The 19077-nt window shown below is 26.8% G+C and overlaps 12 protein-coding genes across 12 annotated transcripts; 5 read left to right on the forward strand and 7 right to left on the reverse strand.

Annotated features, from left to right (window-relative positions):
- Positions 1–39: 39 nt before the first annotated feature.
- Positions 40–591, forward strand: VNE69_03235 (cyclin protein; the record flags this gene model as incomplete). Its single annotated transcript, XM_065473096.1, has 1 exon — positions 40–591. The coding sequence occupies one exon, from the start codon at positions 40–42 to the stop codon at positions 589–591; it is 552 nt and encodes a 183-aa protein (XP_065329168.1).
- A 680-nt stretch (positions 592–1271) lies between these two features.
- Positions 1272–2336, forward strand: VNE69_03236 (uncharacterized protein; the record flags this gene model as incomplete). The annotated part of the gene is made up of 1 exon (XM_065473097.1): positions 1272–2336. The coding sequence occupies one exon, from the start codon at positions 1272–1274 to the stop codon at positions 2334–2336; it is 1065 nt and encodes a 354-aa protein (XP_065329169.1).
- Positions 2337–2340: 4 nt separating this feature from the next.
- Positions 2341–2838, reverse strand: VNE69_03237 (uncharacterized protein; the record flags this gene model as incomplete). The annotated part of the gene is made up of 1 exon (XM_065473098.1): positions 2341–2838. The coding sequence occupies one exon, from the start codon at positions 2836–2838 to the stop codon at positions 2341–2343; it is 498 nt and encodes a 165-aa protein (XP_065329170.1).
- Positions 2839–3119: 281 nt separating this feature from the next.
- VNE69_03238 (protein YOP1) lies at positions 3120–3635 on the reverse strand (the record flags this gene model as incomplete). The annotated part of the gene is made up of 1 exon (XM_065473099.1): positions 3120–3635. One exon carries the CDS (start codon positions 3633–3635, stop codon positions 3120–3122), a length of 516 nt encoding a protein of 171 aa, XP_065329171.1.
- Positions 3636–5323: 1688 nt separating this feature from the next.
- On the forward strand, positions 5324–5776 carry VNE69_03239 (tRNA-specific adenosine deaminase 2 (ADAT2); the record flags this gene model as incomplete). The annotated part of the gene is made up of 1 exon (XM_065473100.1): positions 5324–5776. The coding sequence occupies one exon, from the start codon at positions 5324–5326 to the stop codon at positions 5774–5776; it is 453 nt and encodes a 150-aa protein (XP_065329172.1).
- A 183-nt stretch (positions 5777–5959) lies between these two features.
- Positions 5960–9937, reverse strand: VNE69_03240 (myosin; the record flags this gene model as incomplete). Its single annotated transcript, XM_065473101.1, has 1 exon — positions 5960–9937. The coding sequence occupies one exon, from the start codon at positions 9935–9937 to the stop codon at positions 5960–5962; it is 3978 nt and encodes a 1325-aa protein (XP_065329173.1).
- A 259-nt stretch (positions 9938–10196) lies between these two features.
- On the reverse strand, positions 10197–10757 carry VNE69_03241 (uncharacterized protein; the record flags this gene model as incomplete). Its single annotated transcript, XM_065473102.1, has 1 exon — positions 10197–10757. The coding sequence occupies one exon, from the start codon at positions 10755–10757 to the stop codon at positions 10197–10199; it is 561 nt and encodes a 186-aa protein (XP_065329174.1).
- A 314-nt stretch (positions 10758–11071) lies between these two features.
- Positions 11072–11677, forward strand: VNE69_03242 (uncharacterized protein; the record flags this gene model as incomplete). Its single annotated transcript, XM_065473103.1, has 1 exon — positions 11072–11677. The coding sequence occupies one exon, from the start codon at positions 11072–11074 to the stop codon at positions 11675–11677; it is 606 nt and encodes a 201-aa protein (XP_065329175.1).
- Positions 11678–11952: 275 nt separating this feature from the next.
- Positions 11953–12450, reverse strand: VNE69_03243 (peptidyl-prolyl cis-trans isomerase; the record flags this gene model as incomplete). Its single annotated transcript, XM_065473104.1, has 1 exon — positions 11953–12450. The coding sequence occupies one exon, from the start codon at positions 12448–12450 to the stop codon at positions 11953–11955; it is 498 nt and encodes a 165-aa protein (XP_065329176.1).
- A 424-nt stretch (positions 12451–12874) lies between these two features.
- Positions 12875–13837, reverse strand: VNE69_03244 (uncharacterized protein; the record flags this gene model as incomplete). Its single annotated transcript, XM_065473105.1, has 1 exon — positions 12875–13837. The coding sequence occupies one exon, from the start codon at positions 13835–13837 to the stop codon at positions 12875–12877; it is 963 nt and encodes a 320-aa protein (XP_065329177.1).
- Positions 13838–14548: 711 nt separating this feature from the next.
- VNE69_03245 (glutaredoxin) lies at positions 14549–14824 on the reverse strand (the record flags this gene model as incomplete). Its single annotated transcript, XM_065473106.1, has 1 exon — positions 14549–14824. One exon carries the CDS (start codon positions 14822–14824, stop codon positions 14549–14551), a length of 276 nt encoding a protein of 91 aa, XP_065329178.1.
- A 904-nt stretch (positions 14825–15728) lies between these two features.
- On the forward strand, positions 15729–16355 carry VNE69_03246 (mitosis entry checkpoint protein MEC3 (MEC3); the record flags this gene model as incomplete). The annotated part of the gene is made up of 1 exon (XM_065473107.1): positions 15729–16355. The coding sequence occupies one exon, from the start codon at positions 15729–15731 to the stop codon at positions 16353–16355; it is 627 nt and encodes a 208-aa protein (XP_065329179.1).
- Positions 16356–19077: the final 2722 nt, after the last annotated feature.

The raw sequence follows: 19077 nt of genomic DNA on the forward strand, positions 1-19077 counted from the left end.
TTATTTGTACTCAGAAATTTGAATTTTATTTACCCTTTTATGACAAATATAAAACGAGAATCTAATAGTGACAAATCTATTACAGATATAAATGATATATCTAATAGTGACAAATCTATAGATCAGAGATCTGAACTCATTAATCTTTGTAATAAATACAAATTACCTTTAAATGTCAAAAATACTTGTATAAAAATTTATAATAAGATCCACAATATTCTCAATATTGATGACCTCATCTTTCACATTCTGGCAGTCGCGGCCAAATGTGAAGAGATCCACACTCTCAATATTCCTTTTAGACATCTCAAACATGAATCCCAAATCCACGAAGCCTTGGATTTTCAGTATGACTTCCCTTCTATTTACCTCAAGATGAGCTCAATATTAATTAAATTACAATTAAATGGCATGGGAGACTACACTGAGAAATATGAAGAAGCGTGTTTATTATTAGACAAATTACTAATAAAAGACAATGACGAGTACAGTGACATAGAGAAAGTGGTGTGTGTATTGGGACTTCCTGAGAATATAACAGGGTATTTATGCAATATTGAAAGAGTCAAAAGATTATCAAAATATTTATGACAATATAATACCAAATAACATATTTACATAAATGAAAACAATTCATGTGGAATTTCTTAGAAACTGAATCAAGAAAAAACACGCAGAATCTATAAAAAGATGAGACACGTTGATAACAAATAAATTACAATTTTCTAGACTAAAATATATAAGCATTCTATAGTCTTAAATCTAGTATATAAAAAACTCAACATTTTCTAAGCTTCAGATTTCCATTTTACTAAATACAAAACATACTTCTAATTCTTAGTAGTATTAAAGGAAAATATTAAAACAGATCCTAGGTAATGTGTTTTATAGTAAATAAATAAAGTAAATCTTATTTTATATAATTTGTTCGTTAACAAACAAACTGTTTATTCAAAAAACTATTTAAGAATAAATTTCTGCAAGAAATTAAGATCTTAATTTTCCAGTATAAAATTTATACCTAGAGAATTTGAGCGATTTATAAATTATACATCAGATACATGTATTTATATTATGGGATTTAAATGATGTCTAAAGCACTATGGAATTTACTTTGGATGTCCTATTCATACATTAGAATATATTACATTTCTAAGATGTCATATTTTATAGAATGTTACACAATTATCCATACTACATAGTACTATGCATTTTGTTCATCTTCTAAAACTTAATGCTTGTTTTGTTTTATTTCATCCCTTATATTTCATATGGATATTTTAAAAAGCCCAATAGACGCCGACTCAACAATTCTTGCCCTTGACAAGTCTTCAGCATACACTGACTTATTCCTCAGTGTGCTAAGAGATCCCAATCCAGATTTAATAAGTAAGTTAGTAATTAGTAATCTGACTAAGATGATACAAGACTTGAAATATTTGATAAAGATGAAATACCCTAAACTTAAATCAGAGATACAGACTAATATTCACATGATTGTCCTTCTACTTCTCGGGTATGGTATAAATGTAGACACTATAATTATTAATTTATTAAGACAAGGGTATATAAATTTCCCCACAGATCATAAATATTTTAAAGAGTATAAAAATGCACTGCCTTTTATTAGATTCCATCATAAAGAGAAGTGTCCCTTACCCCTGAGTACTACTTGTGCTACACTTATTACTTATGATATGGAGACAGATATTTTATTTATAGCCCACGTTGAATCAAATATACAGTTTTATATTAATGCATTTATACAGAAGTATAAGAATAAGGCAGATGATATATTGACATTTATTAATGGTAAATTATTATCAGGAGATAATATAGATTGTCTTATTAAGAATATTTATAGATATGGTAAAGTGTATAATGAGCACAATATACAACCCAGAGATATAAAAATGCAAACAAAATCTAAACCAAGAGATATAAATAATCAAATTAGAGACATTGACTCACAAATAAGAGATATAAATCCTCAAATAAGGGACATTAATTTACATAGTACAAAAAATATAAAACAAGATATAAATAAGCCAAATGACTGCCATACATTATTACGAGTTATTTCTGATTTATCTTTCCCGAGCTACTACACATGTATAAATAATATGAAGAATACTAAGGTCCCCTTCATTGCCCCTGCCTTGTACAAGGAAGTAGTCTTCGCTTCATTTGGTTATGACAATTATGTCCAGGTCTACTTGTGGAAGATACTCGTCTACCAGAAAATATTATTTGATATAGAAATCGAGATCGAGGAATCAGATCTTAAGACTCAGGAAGCCTTAGAAGGGTATGACATTTACTTGAATATTCACTGATAGATTATTTATAAGTCCCTCTTAATATATTGTGCATCTCCTTACTAAGCTTGTCTACTTCTTCCTCTTCTAAAATACTTAGAGATTCTTTGTCCAGTAGTATCTTTATATCTTTTATATAAGAATATAAGACAAGGTTTAATTTAATATAATTATTAAGTAGTTCTGAGATTCTTCTATTTAGTATATTCTGTAAGGGGTGATCACTTTTCTCTAATATTTTACACCCTTGTAATATCTTGTTAGTTTCTATTATTCTATTTATTATTCCTTGTCCGTCTTTCTTGTAGTATATAAATTCCCTAATTTCTACTAAGAGTCTTCTTTGGATATCTTTGAATTCTAAGGAATATTCTAGGGTCCCTAATTCCCCGGGCTTGATAATAAGTGGGTGAAGATCTTCTATATTATTTTTACTTGTAAAGATGTGAGACAAGGACTCTTTTCTATTATTCTTATGAATAGAGAGGAGTATCTTATAATATTCAGTGAGATCCTTCATGAATATAATCGAGAAATTTCATTATATTTTATATCAAGTATGAAACAAATTTAGAACAAATAATTAATAAACCAGTACTAGATAAAAATCATATATATATAATTAATTTATATATACATAGATATATAATTAAGTTAAATATAATTATCTTAATATACTTTAGATATATAATTAAGTTATATATATATATTATAAATGTAATCTTATATATAATTATGTATGTATAATTTTGTTATATATAATATTTTCTTTTTTTATATTTAAATTAGTCTCAATGTTGTTTATTCATGTTTTTTCTCTTGTATCTTCTTCGCTGCTTCTTTGGCCACTGCGTCTGCTTTACTAAGTGCTGAATTTATCCCATTATCATTTATATACCACCTCTCTGGTATTTTACTTATTATTACATCATAGACGACTTTACTCCCTCTAAATCTTGAAGGTCCAATATAAAGAAGTAAGAAGAATTTTAAGGTATAAAACATTGGTATAAAAGATACAATAAATCGGGAATATGCATCCAGAGAAGTAAGAAGCCCAAAAGTCACCCAGAATATTAAGAGATGTCTTATTTCATCTTTATTTGGGTTTACTTGTTTGAGGACTAAGAGTGTCTCTCTTAGAGGAATTATTACTCCTATAAGGGAAGTTATAATTGGGCCTATGGGTGTCGACATGATTAAGATTATTACTAGAAGAACAGAAGCTAAGAGGGCGTATTCTTTAGGGATTTTTAAGTCTCTTTCTATTTTATTAAGAATAGGGAATTTTGATGAAATATTTTTTATATCTTCCATGTTTATTTATGGGGTGGAAAATTATATACAAAATATTGAAACATTTATTTACAAAATGAGAAATATAGTAAATTAATTTATATTATGCGGTATATGTTAATAATTTCCTTACAATAAAATAGTTTTTATTTTATTGTGCCGCATAAAATAGTCTTTATTTTATTATATGGAATACAAATTAGATTTTATATTGCAGCGTATATTTTAAATCTTCTTTATTTTATGCCGCATAATAAAATAAAGACTATTTTATTTTAATGCATAAAATATCCTTTATTTAATAAAATCGTCTTTTACTTAGACTTCATTGTCTGTAAAGTACACGACAATAAAGACACAGAAGCATGCGCACTCATCAACAAAACATTATTCTCATTTAAATCCCCAGACATCAAATCCAAATACATTTTCAATAATCCCAAATTTCTATCAAAAAGAAACTCGAAATTCAGAAACAGCATAAATGTCCCGACTAGAGAAAAAAACAAAGAAATTATAATCTCAAGGAAATAGAACAAGATAACACCAAATATGAATAATAAGACGACAAATATGCCCACTACTGATAAATGTACACCAGGAAGGAGGATTATATGGATCATAAGGATTAATATAATAAGATATATTAATAAATTCAACAAAACTAAAACCAAGTAAGATAAGATGAATGAAGAGAAACCGAGCAGATATTTAGAAGAGATTATAAGCGACAAATATGAAGCATATTTAGAAATCTCTAAGTGATTAATTAGTGTGGTGTGTGTAGCGGAGATAAATGAGAAAAGAAGGGTAGACAAGGAAATATATTTGAACCTTAAACCGAAGAAAATGAGAAAGAGACCGAGAGAAAAAGATAAAGCAGTGGATAGGGGAGTAGAGAACATATACTTGTAGATGTCCTGTAAGATGTGGTCTACTAAATTCGAAGAACAACAAACAAAACTAAAAACAACAAAAATCTTCATTTAAAAGGGGAGAAAAAGAATTAATTACAATTATAATGAATAATAGATAAACTCCTTAATGCTTGTTAACTCCTTCAACATAATATATTGTAGAATATATTGACTCAGTGTGCCATAAAAAATTTTAATTAAAAAGAAAACAATAATAAGATTAGTAAAAAATTAGAATATTGAATGCACCAATTGGTCAGATGTCTACGAATAATATATATTTTATAATTTCGCAAGGAATTTGGGATGATAATCACTAAGAGGAAAAAATTAATTTAATGGCTTGACGTGGCATCAAACTGTCAAAAGGGACATAAGAGAAAACAAGTTAAAAAAAAAAAACTTTTGGATTTTATGATGGGTCAAGATAATATTTATAAACTTACTTCTTTTTAAATACAAAGAGGAAATAGAATGTCTCTTCATTTATTAAGAAAGAGATAAATTTAGAAGATAAATATGTAGAAAGTGTAAACATGTCAAATCTGGCAGCGTTCATCATGAGAAATTTGACATGTTTTTCTTTCAATATTTTATAATGAAAAAAATCATGTTTTAATTCCGACGAAATATTAAATCAAGTGTTGTGACATTTTCATGTCATTGTTTATTTTATATTTTTATTATTAAATACCCCTTAACTTGGATATGTCTAACATCAAGATTTAGCATAGGAAGAAATTAGTTTAAATGCTTATTGATCCCTTTATAATTTAGTACCCCCTTGGAATAATGCATGACTTCTTTCTTGACCAGGCCTATGATCAAGCCGTCTTGGCTTATGAAGCACATGAAGTCCCCGTGGGCTGTGTCATAGTCCACAAAGGGGAGATCATCAGTAGATCCCACAATCTGACTAATTCTTTGAGTACTCCTCTAGCACACGCAGAGCTCAATGCTCTGAAGAATATTGAGTCTCTTAATCTTAGTGGCAGAGATCTTGTCTTTTACATTACTTGTGAGCCATGTGTAATGTGTCTGGGTATTTTAGAGAGACTAGAGTGCACTGTCTATTTTGGGTGTACAAATGGGATATTTGGAGGAACAAGTGTAGTAAAATGTAAGAAAGATTTCTTAAATAATATGAACAGTAAGAAGTGTTATGAAATATTACAGAAGTTTTATAAGAGAGAAAATATAAATGCGCCCTCTGATTTAAGAAAACATAAACCTCCCACAAATTGAACTACCATAAAAATAAATTGATAAATTTAAATATGTTCATTAAATTGTACTGTATATAATGTATTATATATATTGTACAGTATATGTAAAAAAAAACATTATCAAATTAATACAAACAAAATTTAAATCAACAAATTTTATATAAATCAAATATTAAAATTATATAATACACATCCTTTTATTTTACTCGGTCACAAATTTGATCTCCTCACTGGGTACAAATCTGGGCACTACAAAATTCTCTTCTATTTTCTCAATTTTATCTACAAATCTAAGCGGCTCACAAGATATGAAAATATCTTCCCTTACTATCTCCTGCTCATAACCCATTTTCATTAATAATGTCCTAATCTGTCCACTGGTCAATATTTCACAATTCTCTTTAATATCTTCCAAATCTACTTCACTACTATAAGTCATATTCACAATCTTAATAATCTCCATAACATGTCTAAATTTATCTCTAGACTCTACTGCGTCTATCTCATTTAACCAAATATAAATCTGATTTAAATTATAATTTATCTGTATACATCTATTAAAACTTAAGAAATTATTCTTAATAATTATACTATTAAAAATATTAGTATTAATATTACTTAATATATAATTTATAATAGATTTCTTATATTCCTTATCTAAATAATAAAACTCTATTTGATTATTAATAATATCTAGAGTCTTAATAAGTCTCTGTATAGTAAACGGTTTAAAGATCTTCTTAATGAACGAGTCATTACATTTAAAATTTGATAATTCTTGGTGATCTGTAATCGAAGAAGGAATTAAATCCTTAATCATCTCTAAATAGTAATCTGATAAATTTATAAACATCTTCCTGATTAAATCTTGCAGATCTCTGAGATCTTCGACTAATTTGGAATATTCTACTAAATTACTTAAGAAAAATAATAAAGAAGGAATAGACTTTTCATAATACTTGGATCTTAAGGATATTTCCTCTATAAAAATCAAAATTGATTCTCTTTGGATCTTATTGGACTTTTTAGTGATCAAAAAGGCAGAGTGGGCGAAAGATAGCATTTCTGAGCGGGGCACTGAACCAGAAGTCGGAATATTCTCGAGATAAAGATAAAAAAGGCGAGAAAAGAGAGTAGAGGCGGGCTCTATAATATTTATAACAGGGGAACTCAATTTGATATTTGCTTCTCTGAGTGCTTCACTGACGAATTTGTATTTTAATTCAAGATTCGCACAATTTGGACACTGTGTGGGAGATGTAAAATTTTGATTTGGCACAGAGGATTTCTCTTGAGTTTCATCCATGAGATCTGAAATTTCAATAATGCAAGGATTGGTCCTATTTAGTCTGGGCAAATCGCACAATGTGGAATTCTCCACTGTATCGATCTTCAATAATGTATTCATGTTTTCTGAAGCCTCTAAATTCGTGCTAATATTTTCCAACTCTTCCACTGTATTGATCTTTATATAATCTGTATTCGTATCTTTAGAATTTATAGAATGATTTTCCTGGATAGTTTCGCGACCATCTGAATTTATCATGTCAAGTTTTATATTGACCGTATTCGTATCTTTTAAGGCAACTAAATTCGTAGTATCATTTTTCAAATCTTCCTCATTGATCTTTATATCGTCTGTGTTCGTATCTTCTGAAATAATTTGATTCAAAGTATGGTTTTCTATATTTGACGCGTAGTGACCATCTAAATTTATTGAGTCAATCTTTATGGTGTCTGTATTCGTGTCTTTTAAGGCAACTAAATTCGTAGTATCATTTTCTAAATCTTCCTCATCGATCTTCGTGGTGCCTGTGTTCATAATGATTAAATCTTCTAACTTTGTGTTGCATCTTTCTAACTTTGTTTTATTCAGATTGCTATTATCAATATTTGCTGTATCGATGTTTGCTGTTTCAATATTTGCTGTATCGAAATTTGCTGCATCAATGTTTGCTGTATCGAAGTTTGTAGTGTTAATTTCTGTAGCTTCTATATTTTCAGAGCTTAAGTTCTTGAGTTCTGTGATCGTATTGACTACATTTCCTGAATCAGATTTCATATCTTTTTTTTTCATGTCTACATTTATTTCTTCCTTTGGTTCTTCTTCTTCTTCCCCAAATATTGTGTTCATTATAATATCAGCTGTGCTAACATTCTCATCTTTAAATTTAATACATTCCTTTTTATTATTCTTTTCTATGTCGATATTTGGCAGATTCTCTTTGCTTTTAAACGGGTTAATGCTTTTTAATACATTACTTATAGCAGCCTGACTTATATTTTTCAGACTTATTGTTTTTTCATTTTTAATTGGTTTCTCAATAATATACTTGGGATCATTAAGTCCTTCTTTCTTTTTTATTAATTCTTTCATAAACCAATTCATAATCTTCCTCTTTCTATCATCTCGCATCTTCTCTGATATTTCTATACCTACCTTGACTTCACTATTAAAATATATTTTAGTCTTGCCTTCTAATATATTCTTATACTTCTCATATTTCTTATACCATTCTTCTTTATTCATTTCATAAGTGTAAATTTGTTGGTTAATTTTAATAACTTCTAATATTCCAGTACTTACTAATTGATCATGTACTACTTCTTTATCGAAAATATTTCTTTTCTTATTATTCGGTTTTATACATCTTATATATTTAATCTGTGTGCTATTTATTTCATTAAATAAACTTCTTAACGAATATAAGAAATCATTCAATACTGTCGTATTTCCAAATTTCTCTTTAAAAATTTTATTGAAAAATTTTTCATCTATTTTTACTTCTCGATTTTTATTAATAAAATCTTTGATATTATATTCTACATCTTTAATAAAATGCTTTACTATAATAATATCATTAGATTTTATCTTTATTCCATTTTTTATATAAGATAATATCTTATTCCTTAAATTATTTGTACTACCAAACTTATTTTTACTTTCTTCATCTATCAAATCAAATAATCCACATCTTCTTTCTAATTCTTCTATTAAACTAATATTAGAATTAAAAGGTACAAAATTATAATTTTCTAATTCTTTTTTATATTCTTCTTGTTTTACTTCAAAAATCTTTTTTATAAAATCATCTTGGATTTTCTCATTTGCATAATTTATGCAAAGTTGATCTAAAGAATTCTCTTTGAAAACTTCAAACCCAAAAATATCTAAAATATTTATACATGGACCACTTGTAGTACATAAAGTATCATTAATTTTGGAAACTAAAAAATCAAAAATTTTTACATACAAAATTCTACTAATACTATCTCTAATTATTAATGCTTCTTCTATCGTATTATACTTTACAAGTACCTCTTCGTTAACTCTAATTTCTTTTTTTAATAAAACATCTTCTAAAAAATTTTCATCAATTTTTAAAATTTCTAAAATTGATTTTGTAAATTTCATTTTGTTTATGCAGATTTTATTGTTTTTATAGTTAAATTGCATAAAACCAAAATACAAAATCACCAACAAAATATTTTCTATAAAATCAATATTTTCAAAACCTAAACTTCTTAAAGCATTTTTTACATTTTTATAATTCTTAGAAATATTATCATTTGTGTTTATGTAATCATTTTCAATTTTCAAATTTTTATATTTACACAATTGGTAAAAAATATTAAAATTACATTCTCCTTCATTTTGATGCGTAACTCTACTTTTTTCTAGTAGAAAAGTTTTCAATTTTATTCCTTTTATCGTATCATCAATGTAATAACTTATCATTTTGCCAACTCTGCTACTATTATCATTTAAAATAGTTTTGGCATTTCCAAAACTTTCTAAAATTATAGTAAGTGCATCAATTTTATCTTTTAAATCTTTATTTGTTCCTGTTCTAGTTATTAAATAATCTTGTAGTAATTTTGTATTTTCAGTTTTTCCAGATCCACTTTCTCCTGAGATCATGATTGTTTGGTTTGATATTGACATGTCTTGGAAGGCATTTTCGCAAATATTGTAAATGTGTGGATCGCATGATGAAATATTAAAATACGCATTCATAATGTTTTTACCGTACAAATTTAGATTTGTATATGGATTTATAGAAATCAAAACTATACCTGCATTAGTATAAATTCTGTTTGATAAATATCTCTCTTCTAGTATTTTAATGAGATTTTCTTCGGTGGTGTCTAATAATTTACATAAGTCGTCTGTTTGCATATGAAAAATGAGGGAGAAAGTTTTTAAAGACATGTCAACCAATAAACAATAAAAAGGGGGATGTATCAAATAAGTACTGATTCTAATGTAAAAAGGGGCAATATTAAAATTGATGCACTGTAAGAAATTTATTTGAAGGTTATTTATGATTAATTTTAACTAACAAACGTCTATATCCATTATTATATAAAATATAAAATTTTAGACCTCATTAAAATTTTTAAGATTAACTTTAAAATTAATATTAAAATTTTTTATTTTATTTTCCATTTGTTATAAAAACAGTAATCCTATTGTTATAATGAAAAAGTGCACTAGCTAAATCTGAATTATTATCTAATGGGATTCTTATATTTGATTCCCTAATATAAAATCTAAATTCTTCAAAATGATCAATTTGGATTTGATGTTTATCTTTAGGATAAAAATGAAAAGCTATTCTTTTTAAAACAAGTTTACGAAAATCTTCATAAGAAGTACTGGTCATAAAAACAATAAAATGGCTTTCTCCAAATTGTATTATAGCAGTGCCTATGACTTTATTCATATCTATAGACACAGTATTCTCGTTTAGACATTTAAAAAATCCAAAAATTTTTCGTTTTATTTCTTGATCACATGGAATATCAAAGGATTCCCTGTCTGTGGTCAAAATTCTTAGTCCTGTCTTGTATTTAGACACTTTTTGAACTTTAGAATATTGAATAGTATCATTATTAATTAACATATAAGTTGTATAAAAAAATATTGGATACATATCTAGAACTCCTTTGTATTCGAAATAACTTTCTGTAGTGAATGTGTATTTTTCGCTGTCCATAATATATGAAACATAGCACAAACTTATGTATTTTATGTTTTAAAACTGCCCAATGATTTACAAAAATCTCAAGAAAAGTAATTTTATAAATTAATGGACATTTGCACATGACACGTTATATGTAAAGTCTTTTGTTAATAAATTACAAATTTATAGAATATTTTTGATGTATCTTACAACAAATATGTATGACAAATGAACATAGAAATGTACTTGAGACTTTTATAAAATAAAAAAAAACTAATATCAATAGAAATACTAACCCAATATTTTCAGGCCGAAAATAAAAAAACTATTTTTTAAATTTATAACCCATGGAGAAATTTAGCAAATTTAATGACCCGTTTACTGGTATAAATCCATTTATACAAACAAAGTTAAAACCAATTAACAAACTTAAAGCTATAATATTTTTACCAATCTACTTATTAAGCTTAATACATCCCGTATTCTTGAGATTATTATTTAAGATAAAAATTGAAAATAAACCAATTAAACAAATAAGAACAATGATCTGCAATTCTGTGACTCCTTTTGATATTCCACTTTTAAAAATGATATTTAAGATTAACAATTTTTATTTTTTAAGAGATGACAATTTTTACGATAAAAATTTTAAACGAGTTAAAAAAGTAATAAAACCTTCTATAATTTTTTGTGAAGGAACTTCCACTAATAATAAATCTTTACTAAAATTCAATTGCAATTTTAGAGTAGATAGTGTTTGCTTCTTAAAATATGATCAAGTATACACTTACGGAAGTTTTTGTAAATATCTTTTTAGTATTTTATCAAATACAAACACTGTCGAAATAAAATTTAAACATACTGATGATTCTAAAGATTTAACTAAAATTAGTGGAGTAAAACAAGTTAAATTTACTTACAAAGACAAGGAGGATTTTATGAAACTGATATAAATAAAATTGTTTAATAATAATGTACAGTTCGAGATAAAATAAAATATAAGTTTATATTATGGCCCTTCATATCTCATATAATTTTTTTTTATATAACAAGATTTTTAATAAAATTTAACATTTGAATTTTTATTGAACTCGTGGAATCAAATTTATTCGTAGTATTTTTTAATAAATACATTGATGATTTTTAATAAAGTAAATTTAATTTCTCATAAATATTGGTAAATTACATAACCAACAAAAAAAAGTAAATATACTTAAAAATAATTTGTTTATTCTTTAAGAACTCCAGAATCAACAACAATCACTGGTTTCTTTGTTTTACCACTATTGGAACCAACTGCTTCCAGTTTTTTTAATATTTCTGGTTCTCCTTTAACTTCTCCAAAGACGACATGCGCATTGTCAAGCCAATCGCACTCTACAAATGTAATAAAAAATTGAGATCCATTAGAATTTTTACCAGAATTGGCCATACTTAAAAGATATTTTTTATTATGTTTTTTAATAAAATTTTCATCTGAAAATTTTTCCCCGTAGATACTTTTTCCACCATATCCATTTCCATTAGTAATATCTCCTCCTTGAGCCATGAATCTTGGTATAATTCTGTGGAAGATTGAATTTTTATAACCATCGGGTGTGCTCTTCTTGCATAATTCACTAAAATTTTTTGCTGTTTTAGGGACCACATCATCGTATAAGACAAATTCAACTCTTTCTGGTTCTTCAGTACCAATTTTTACATCGAAAAAACATTCAGTGGCCATTTGGGGGTAGAGAAAAATTAAAAATAAAAAAAAAATAACGGTTTTTGAAAATTTAGATGTAAAAATATTAACGTATATTCTAAATCTATAAAATAATAATAACTTCTAAAATAAGTAGTTACAAATGACATGATTCTTTCTAAAAAAAATTAGAAACTTCCCTAAAAATTCTAATTTTAAAATCAAAATCCATTTTCTTTCATTATTGTCAAAGTATCTTATTTTAGTCTGCAAAATATCAAATAGTTTTGTCCAATTAACCATCAACTCTTAAATTATAGTCATTTTATTTTAAATTTAAAAATACAAAATCATAAAAGTCATTATTGTTGTTTTCCATGCTGAAATTGATGATTTTTGGCTATATGAAATTTTTATACTTAAAATGAAACCGTTTTAATTTAAAAAAATAATAAATAATCATTTATTTATTGTACACGACCAACTCTCTATCTGTAAAATTCATTCTTGTTTCTTTCTCTTGCTTATTTTCCACGTCATCAAATACTTGTTCTTTCATTGGACAGAACATGTTGACGAGTAATAAATCAATAACAAGTTTTAGTGCAAATACAAGACTGTGTATCACTTGATGACTTGTGTAATCAACTGCGAAAGGGAATGATAAACAGTTAATTGAGTAATTTAGAAATCCATATAATCCTAGACATACACCAAGCAGTGTAATAGTATCCATTCCTTTATATCCAGACACAAAGTTATGTTTAGTGCGCAACACCAAAAATAAAGCAATACAAGAATAAATCTCTATACTCATGAAAAAGGACTCAAAAAAGATCAACGAACTAGTACCGTAAGTTCTTAATTTATTGTAAGCAAAGATAAAAATAGGTATTCTAATGAAAGAATATATTTTAGAACATGAGACTATAGATGTTTGAAATAAATTTCTAGTAATAAAAAGGTTCCAGTGCAGCTGCGCATTCTTGTAAATATCATTTCTTATGTCATCTGCATTGATAAATGAATATAGACACGGTCCCCATAGACCGAGTAACATGAATATTGAGGACATTCTAAATATCTTTGAAAAAAGATAAGTTACATTTAGCAAATTACTAAGGTCAATATTCATTTCCCGATACTTAACCATATACGAATAGCGTAAAAAGCCGACTAATTCAAAATCAGATTTATCAAGTACAATTTTACTACTTAGGAACCAATACAACATATTGTAAGAAAATGTTGAAATAATAGAGGAAATTATAAAGAAAGATCCTACATTTCTCATTCTGCTTTTATATGTATTTGGTTTAATCTTTGATATTTTACTAAACCTCCATATAGAATATATCAATAGAACAGCACAGAATATTAATTCATTTAGATAACTTGATCTTTTTATATCTTCGGTTATATTCATAGTTTGTTTACTTTACTGTATCAAATTTGTTTATAAAATTTTTGAATCTGAAACATCAATAATATTGAATTAGATCTGATTTGTTATTACATAACAAATAATATGAGAATGTGATATTTCTGTAATAAAGATCATCGATGTATATATTTTTATTTGTGCAAGTGGAACTAAAAACCTATTTTTCAAGAAAATTACATTTATTTATAATTTAGTCTATCGAATTCCCTCATTTATATACAATTATAAAATATCGTTTTATGATCTTCTACAGTTAAAAAAAAATTTTAACTTATATTTATCACATTCTTCCTTAGAAACGCCACACTCAAACTCAAAATTTGACTTTGTATCACCAACAAACTAGTATCAGTTATGCTTGTAAGATATTACAGAGTCCTGTTTTTATGGTAAATTAGATGATTAGTATTTACAGGTGTATAAGATATGTGATCACTAATTCCGCTATTTTAATTATAAGTTAATGCTTTTATGATACAATCCTTTTTTATAATTGATAATGATAGACATTGCTTTTAAAACTAATAAAGAGCTATTAATTACATCAGTTTTTCTGCTATGTGCCAATAAATCGCTGTCATCAAACTAGTAAAACAAATCATAAATATGAAATTCAAGGCGTATACCGCTCTCTAATTGTTATATTTTATAAAATTTAGAAGGTAAATTATTTAAAAAATTTTTAAAAATTAATTAAATTCTTTTAATTTCATTATGAATCTTAAAATATTCATCCAATTCTTTATCTCCTCCTATAAACTCTCCTTTTATAAAAATTGTAGGATAATATTTAAAATTGTACTTTTTAATAACATCTTCCACTAAGTCAGGATTTTCTTCCTTTTTAAAAGTTTCAAATTCCACATTATTGGCGTATAATATTGCTAGTCCTCTTACAGTATCTTGACATTCTTCCATTGTCAAGATACAGGTTCTTTTTTCATTTATTAATGTTTCTAATAAAGACATGTTTGTTATTAATAAAATTTTTTTATAGTGAAATATGAAACTATTTATTATGTTTTGCAAATCTAAACAAACGCGTTATTCAACTAAATGAATACAAAATTAATAATGCACGATAATATATCATAATATTTAAACACTAAAATAAAATTTACAAACAGTCTGAAATTTAGTATTTAAAAAATGAAAATAAATAGGAAATAATTGTTTGTATTGTTGTTCCAATTACGTTGTCATTGGTCGCATGTAAACATTCAAGAGTTTTCCATTTAAATATTTTTTAGTAAATATAAATGGGGATGCAAGTCGTTGCCATAATACTTTATTGTAAGTTGTACATGTATACAAAGTGTTAGTTGACGCTTTATACGTCCAACAATTACAAAGATTGTGGCGATTATAGTTCGGCGGGAAATTTCAAAAGTATTAAATGCCTTTCGTACTTATTCAAAGTGTTAAATGTAAAAATAATTTTTAAAAATACATACATTAATCATATAGAGATTTTAATATTGGGTTTTTAATAAAAAGTGTTAGATTGCGACATATGCAACGAAATCGCTTAAAAAAAAACAATCACAGGTCAAAAACAATTGACATTCGTATATTGTCACGCCACAAAGTTTTATTGTTCTAATTTTTATTCTACAAATAAAGAAGTCTTTTGCTAGGATGTCCCAATAAATGATATTTGCTGAGATTTAGAAAGAGGCGTTTCATGAGGAAATAAAAATAAAAGATTCCACATTAAAAGAATATATGACTTTAAATAATACTATATGACATTAAATAACTTGTTATAAAGATTATACAATGAATAGAATGTTCCTAAGAGGAAATAATAAGTAAAAAAATCTAACAACATGTTTTTTTTTTTCGTTCTGGACATCTTCACCCTTCATTTTCAATGATTAGTTTTGATAATTCTTCTATAGTGATAAAAAAGTTAGAGTTACTTAGAAAATACGCCTCAATGGTAACAGTAACTAAAAATTCTTTAACTACTAAAAAAATGCAGATTATTTTTCCTGATACACAAATGTTAATTAAAGAAGTCTCAACCGTCACATTAAAAATATCGGATTTAATTCAAATCCTTACAAAATCAGAACAATGCACAAAAAATAAAAATTTTATTATTTCAAAGTACAAATATAATGATATTGAAATTGAGAAAAAATATAAAAAATTTGATGAGGTTTTGGTACTCCCATGTTCCGAACCAAATTTAAGTATCAGAATAAACCAAATTCTCATATTAAGTGATAGCGATTTTATTATTAAATGTGATCAAACAGGATTATTTGAAATGAGTAGTAATTCCTTAATAGAGACGGAATTTAAATTAAAAAATTGTACAATAATAAACAGCAAAATAGAAAATGTAATTGTTAAAGTAAAAAGTAGAGATTTGAAAATATTAGAAAATTTTCAAAATGATAAAATTTTTTGTTTTTTTTCAGATTATATTTTAGTTTATATTTTGGAAGATACTATTACAAATATTGTGATGATTCCAATACTACTAAAATGATTTATAGGCAAAAAATGTGCTTAGTTCATATGCGGGGCAGAAATATTGTAACCATCATATATGACTACTAAACAGCCAAATATGAAATTAAAGGAATTCAATTTAATATATTATTGACATATCACCATTAATTATGTTTTTTTGTTATTTAAACTACCAGACAAAAGGCAAAATATACATATATTTATAAAACTACAATACGAAAATTTACTCGATCAACTTACAATTAATTGATTTCGCTGTCATTCGACAAACCACTATATGTTAGAATTAAATAAAAAAAATGATTTTGACCTTTCTTCAAGGCAAAAAAAGTTAATTTTATGAGAACATGGGGTTGTCTATTGTAAAATATCAAAAGGACAATATGTAAAATGTCTATAAAGGATTATTAACGCAATTGACATGGCCTATGCTTTCTACACTACCCTAGCTTTAAAAATTTAGCATGATTTTGACTTACTATAATAATTTTCACATTGTCTAGTAGCAATTTAAATGATATGAATCGCAATTCTACAGCCATTTTTTCCCTTCCGATTTTGTTTGAGCTTTCTTTAAACGTTAGAATTAAATAATACCATTCTATTTCCAATCTTAATGGTATCTTTATTATCAGATTCCTTTTTCACTCTTGTGTATTCGCTTCTGTAAACTTCCAAGTTCTCTCGCCTTCTTTTGAAACCTTTTCTCTATTTTTTAGATTAAACATTCTTGTTATCTATATTATTTGGTACTTAAAATGATAAGAGTTCTATAGGGCACAACCTATAGCGTTATGATACGATCGCATGTAATCTCTGACTACTTTAGCCACACATTTTCCCCAATCAATTTTCCCAAATTTGTAATCTAACTTAATTTATGGCCATTGTTCTATTAACCTTATAACATGTCCCTCAGTTGTAGGGTTATAAGGGAGACCATATTTCCATATATATTTTTTGTCTTCGCATATTCCTTACAGATATATTTTTTAGATTCTTTACCATCGTCAGATAAAATAGCCTTTGGAATACAATATTTCTTAAGTATACATTTATTTTATATAGAAATGACCGTATTCATATCTTTTGTATAAATTGGCCGTCTTTGGAATTCTTGAAAAATGTTCAATTACTGTCAATTAAAATTTGTATCAGTGCTCGCTTCCTCTCAAGGGCCCTACTATTTTGAAATCCCAAATTTCACCTTTTGTCTTCGTTACTAATGGCACAATATGTCTGAATTCCCCCGTGGTTCTCTTCTTAACAGTTTCACAATTATTTACAAAATTTTTACATGTCTCTACTTTCATTCTTCCGAGTGAATTTTGACCAATAATATATTTCATGTTCTGTTTTGATCCATGCCCTAGAAAATCATGGTACAACCTTAGAGTAAAACATCGTCTCTTTTTTTATTCTCTTTATCGTTGAATTTGTTTCTTTTGCAGTTTCTCAAGTTTTCTCAATTATTTGCTTGGTGATCTGTATAGTTTGATGATCCTATGACATATTTTATATCGAAATTATATTCTTGTAGCATTAATAATCATCTATTTTATTTTCAAAGTCCTTTCCTCCACTTCCTTGCTCATCTTAAAAATTAGGGCAATAAAAATATCAACAATCTAGATAACCTAGCTTATACATTTCTCGACTTAAATAGATATTCCAAGCTTAATGGTTCGTTCTGAGTATAAATTTTCCCAATTTATTTACGCGCTAAACGAGCGCTCGATTTTTTTTGAAAATCAAAACCTTAACACTAAATATTACAGTTTAAAATTTAGATATTTCTAAGTTTTTAAACCATATTATAGGAAGTGCCACACATGTCAAATATATTGTGTCTTTGTTTTGATATGTTTGACATGTTGTTTCTTAAATAAATTAGAATATCTAAACCCATGTTTTCATTCCAACTCATATATTAGTATTATGATGTTCATAACTTTATTCAACTAATTAAGATTTCTGTCTTCGATCCATAAATAAATTTGGATTTTCTGGGATTGTACCTTCCCTTAAAGTATGGAAGCTATAACAACCAAGTCCCAACCTGAATGAGAAAATTCAATTAAAAAAATTTATAGTTTAGTTCCAACATTTCAAAAGCTTCATTTTTTACTTAAAATCTGAAGTACAAAACCAGTTGAGTCTGATCGGCTTGATCAAATACTCAAAGAAGACGAGGGAAGCCTGGGATGTGACAAACATTTTTAATACCGCCCAAAGATGAAATCCTAGGGTCTTATTCTTGTGGATGATATTCTCTAATTGAAGGAATTGGTGGGTGGCACAAACACGGATTTGTGAGTACGTGGTTTAATCTATGAAAAGAAGGTTTCAAGCACTTCATCGGCAGCATCATGATGGCCATAATTGCCCTTAAGATAAGTGTAAAGAACAATACTTTAGTATGTTTTGGTATTTTAGAAGCAGGTTTGCAGGGAATACAATATATGTATGCAAGAACACACATCAAAACAAAAAAGAAAGTTCAAGGACGTTGTCGCTAATAGGTCTTTTGGAAGATTCATTTATTCAATTGTTCATATGAGGGCTTATAGCTGTGAAAATGATGGTTCTAGTTGGATACTTACAACAAAAGATGCTCTTTATAAGTATGCTTTTATCTCTGTTTTGAAAATTAAAACCGTCATTGTTTTTGTAGCACAGTTAAACAATAAGATTTGAACGTTAGATTTTCTAGATAGACTCAAATATATCAAAGTCAA

Source organism: Vairimorpha necatrix, chromosome 3, assembly GCF_036630325.1.
Source record: "Vairimorpha necatrix chromosome 3, complete sequence".
NCBI classification, from domain to species: Eukaryota; Fungi; Microsporidia; family Nosematidae; genus Vairimorpha; species Vairimorpha necatrix.